At 47.0% G+C, this 4,819-nt stretch overlaps 1 protein-coding gene across 1 annotated transcript in view; it reads left to right on the top strand.

Annotated features, from left to right (window-relative positions):
- LOC125041942 overlaps positions 1–2,933 on the top strand; it is a 41,649-nt gene extending 38,716 nt beyond the window's left edge. The window contains exon 2 of the mRNA XM_047637362.1: positions 1–2,933. This exon is cut by the window's left edge and continues 372 nt beyond it. Within this exon, the coding sequence (XP_047493318.1) occupies positions 1–2,434 (2,434 nt within the window). The 3' untranslated portion in view covers positions 2,435–2,933.
- The last annotated feature ends 1,886 nt before the right edge of the window (positions 2,934–4,819 follow it).

Genomic DNA, 4,819 nt, shown 5'->3' on the forward strand with positions numbered 1-4,819 from the left:
GCAGGAAGCTACAGGCGGCAGCATGGCACTCAGACACACTCAGTCGGCCGTGGTTGGTCGAGTGTGCCAGAGCCAGACCCCAAGGCCCCGGGCGCTCAGCACGGGGGCCACAGCGTGTCATGCCTACCATCAGAACCCCCAGTGTCAACAGAGCCACCGACAGGAGAGTCACCCGAAGAGCTCGACGCCCTTCCCTCTCGGTCCGCGTAGTGTTCAGGAAGCCACGCACTGCTACGTCAACCTCCAGCCTACTCAGCGTCAGGATCGACCCGTGTCTGTTTACGACAATGTTGTAGGACCTCCGCCCGCTGCCACAGGCACACCGCCCCACTCGGCCCCGCCCATCCTGTCTGCCGCGTCGGCCTCCTCGCTGCCGATGCCCAAGCCACTCTACATGAATGTCCCCTTCCCTGCCGCCAGCCGCTTGTCCCCGCAGAAAGACAGACTTAACAGCTCGGCCTTGTGCGGCAGCAACAGCGCGCCATCAACTCCTAGAGGCGGGACCGGAGCGTCTCACCGCCTCCACCACAGCTACATTGAGATCTGGACGGGGACGAACGAGGAGAGAGACTCGCTCAGTGACAGCGAGTGTGAGGAGCTGAAGCGCTCGTTCCAGGAGCCGCAGACCCCTTCCTCACACCGCCCTTCCCCCGGCTACGTTGAAATGAGTTCGCCGTACATCAAAAGTCCTCAGGTCCCCAGCCCCTTCAATGGCTCTGTTTTAGCCGACCTTGCAAACAAGCTGGCCACGTACGCCGGCCACCAGCCGCGGAATATCTTCTGCCCCTTCTGCCCGCGATACTTCGGGTATGAAAAGAGCCTGGGCAGCCATATCCACAAAGTCCATCGAGAGGAACTGAATTCCATGGTGGATAGTCGCCCCGGCCAGGTGCAACTGCAGTTCTGCCCCATATGCCAAGCACGGTTCTTCAACAACTCTGTCCTTCCAAAGCATCTGATTGACTTCCACAGAGCATCGGTCATTGAAATTTTGGAAAAGAATAATTGTATAATGTCAGACACAGCCGGCATCCAGTGCCCTTTCTGCACCAAAAAGGTTCCACACGGCAAAACGGGCGAACAAGTGTTGCTGTACCACATGCAGCAGTTGCACCTTTCCGACTTCGAGGGTATGGTCAACTCCAAGTTCAAGCCTCTCACCAGCGGGGCCTCGGCAGAGTCCCTTCGGAGTCTGTCGTCAGGGGACTTGTCTCAACTCGTCTCGTTTCACCCAGGGGTGACCTCCACCCCTGGGTTGAGTAACAAGATGGGCACGATGTCTCTGGTCACTGGGGGATCTGGCAGAAATATGGAGGCCCTTGATCTGGACGCCACGTGGTCGTCCCACCGTGGCAAGTTCAGGTCTCCGATGCCGCCACCGCCACCGCGACCTCAGGTAACAGGAGCAAAGGAACAAACTCAGCAACCGGCAGCGCAGCCAAATGCACAAGAAAATCAAAAGCATTTACCTATTTCAACAAGCAAAGGTATCTTGCGTCACCAGAGTGGTGGATTAAGTCGAAAGCCCAGTGTAAAGCGTGAGTTGCGGTTCAGTGTTCCTCCGGTCACCAGTGAAGAAGTCTTTATACCAGAGTCACCAGAACAGAGCACACCAGAGCGCCTAGTGAACGAACAGCAGCAGCAGCAGAATTACCAAAACCATCACCAGCTTCAACAGATGCAGAAGATGCAAGGCCACGAGGTGTGTGAGGACGGCTCCAGGAGGACCATTCCCATCCGCGTCGACAGCCTTTCTGCGGCTGATTTCATGGACCTCAACGAGAAAGCTGGAGGACAGAGGAAGAGGAGACGTTTGGGCTTAGGCCTACGCTCAAGAAAGGCTTTCAAGAAGAGAGACAAGGAAAATATAGGAGAACGCGAGTTAAGCAGTTTGGTCTCTGGCGCAAGCAAGATAGTTGACGGAGCCAAGAAGTTAATTACGGACGGGTCCCAGGCGGGCCCTGGCGAGGTCGTCCCAACTGCTGCCACCCGTACTTACCGTCGACCGAGGCCTGTAGCAGTGCCACGGGTTCCAGACCTCCCTCCTCCCCCAAGCACGCATACATGTCATGGGAACACCGAGATGATGCAGCAGGAGGAAAACCACCCAGCTGTGTTGGACAAAGACGAAGACCACGGATCTGACGTGTCTCCATTTACGCATCTCAAGCTGTACTCTCCACTGCGCATGTTCCGATGCAACACGTGTCGGGTCAAATTCTGCGATAACGAGTCCCTGAGTGGTCACATCGGGTCAAGACACCGTGGTTTGCTCTACCTTTTGAGACCACAGTACGGGTGCGGCGTGTGTTCTGCGCGGTTCTATGAAAACAAGTATTTGGTGAAGCACTGTCTTCAGCACCACACATCGTTGCTTGAAATTCGTAGTCCCCGCAAACACAAAATAGCCATTTATAGATTTACTCACGCATAGAGAAGTTCTCCTATGTGTACGCGTGGGAGACAGAATACCCAAGTGTCTAAGTGCAAAATCTTGTCATAATTGAATATGTATATAGCTATTCTACATAATTGAATATATTCAGATGGCTAACTCAGCACGCATTAGATACATCTGTAACATAATGTAATATTGTAGAAAACTTTATTGTATAATACTTCTCTTACCAATACCGACTTCTTGCTCATGTATAGTGCGAGTCATCATGATGGACAAATGATGCAGTATTTTTAATGTATATTGAATCTATATATCGGACTTTCTGCTGAGTGCAAGACTAGCACCAGCGAAACATTGCATAAATGTTTTGCATTTTGTCACGTGTTTGACCATTACTGTTTTTTTAACACACGTCATAATGGATGTTTATTGTTGTGTACAGATTATCTTTACCTGTATTAAGCTTGGATGTGCCAGTTTACACATTACTAAGCTCTCGGTGCCATATGTAATAATAAAAAGTTAACAGAAATGCCGACCTTTATTTCCCAGCGTCTATTTACGTTTCAGTACATAGTTCGTAGTTTTTTTCTTTTTTTTTTTCTTTTTACAAAGTCGACTCCAATAACTTCAGCAAGCAGAAATAAATCTGAGCTGTATACAAGGGGTCGGATAGAAATGAATCATTTGTAAATACTGTTATATTTATTGCTTTGTTTACTGGCTCTTGCTTTAAATTCTTTACAAATGTTTAAAAAGGCACAATGCACATATTTCTATTGGTCGTAGCCAATCTATCTCTGTATTTATATTTTGAGCATTATACATATTCGTCTTTATTACAAAAAAGAAAAATAGTTATGATCCAAACAAATGTTTCCTCACAAATGTCAATCTCCTATTAATAACCACATCTGCAATTCCGCTTTTATACGCAAAAAAATACCATTACACCAAATAAATTTGCCAACCATTCACAAACATGGAGTTTAAAAGTACATCTCGTTCATAATATTGGACATAGGTTATGGGAGACATTTTCTTGGTTACACACACGTACAAAGGAAACCGTAAAATATGGGGCAGTGCTGGAGACCTTACCTTCAGATTTTCTTCTGAAGACACACATATTCCTCTAAGGCCTAGGGTTAGGGTGGCATCAGTGAGTACTGAAGGACACTTAGTTCCTCTACATCCAGTATAGTATATGCATATGTTAATCTTCGTGACAGATTTTGTGTGGGTATATGCTTGCAGGTGCGAGAAAGAGAGAGGGAGAGGGAGAGGGAGAGGAAGGGAAAGAATGATTCTGTACATGTCTGCGTGCCAGTTTCGTGATTCTGTATTTGTGTACTTAATAAACCTACTAGAAGTTTTAAACTATTAGTGTCCATATAGTTTACAATATTGGCGTATCTTGCTTGAACATTTCTCACTGGTGTCTACTTACACTGAATTCCATCAAGAAAAGTATCGAATTCTGCAACGTTCCATCCACCTGCTTTCTGGAAGTTTATCAACCGAAACGAAGCTGTGCAAGAATGTTTGGATTCTTAAAGGTTACATACAGACGAACCGTTCTGTTACAGATGCGCGCACACACTCACATACATACATATAAATACACAAACAGGCACACACATGTGTGTCTGTCTGTAATATATATATATATATATATATATATATATATAATGTGTGTGTGTGTAATTTAACCACACACACACACACACACACACACACACACACACACACACACACACACACACACACACACACACACACACACACACACACACACACACACATATACATATATGCATATATATATTACATATATATATTATATATTATACTTATAAATATATATACATGTATATATAAATATATACAAATAAATATATATTCATATATATATATATATATATATATTAGTGTTTCCTCCTGGTATTCCTGATTACCAGACGTCTTTATATATCAGTTGAACCTACTACTGATCTGCACGGCAGGCTTGTGACACAGTAAGACAGTAAGACAGACAGACAGACAGACACACACACACACACACACACACACACACACACACACACACACACACACACACACACACACACACACACACACACACACACACACACACATACATGTGTAGAGAGGAAGAACGAGGGATAGGAAAGGGGGGAGAAAGGAGGGAGAGGGAGAGGGAGAGGGAGAGGGAGAGGGAGAGGGAGAGGGAGAGAGGGAGAGAGGGAGAGAGGGAGAGAGGGAGAGAGGGAGAGAGGGAGAGAGGGAGGGGGAGAGAGAGAGAGAGAGAGAGAGAGAGAGAGAGAGAGAGAGAGAGAGAGAGAGAGAGAGAGAGAGAGAGAGAGAGAGAGAGAGAGAGAGAGAGAGAGAGAGAGAGAGAGAGAGAGGCGGGGGGGG

This window comes from Penaeus chinensis, chromosome 31 (assembly GCF_019202785.1).
Source record: "Penaeus chinensis breed Huanghai No. 1 chromosome 31, ASM1920278v2, whole genome shotgun sequence".
Classification (NCBI taxonomy): Eukaryota; Metazoa; Arthropoda; class Malacostraca; order Decapoda; family Penaeidae; genus Penaeus; species Penaeus chinensis.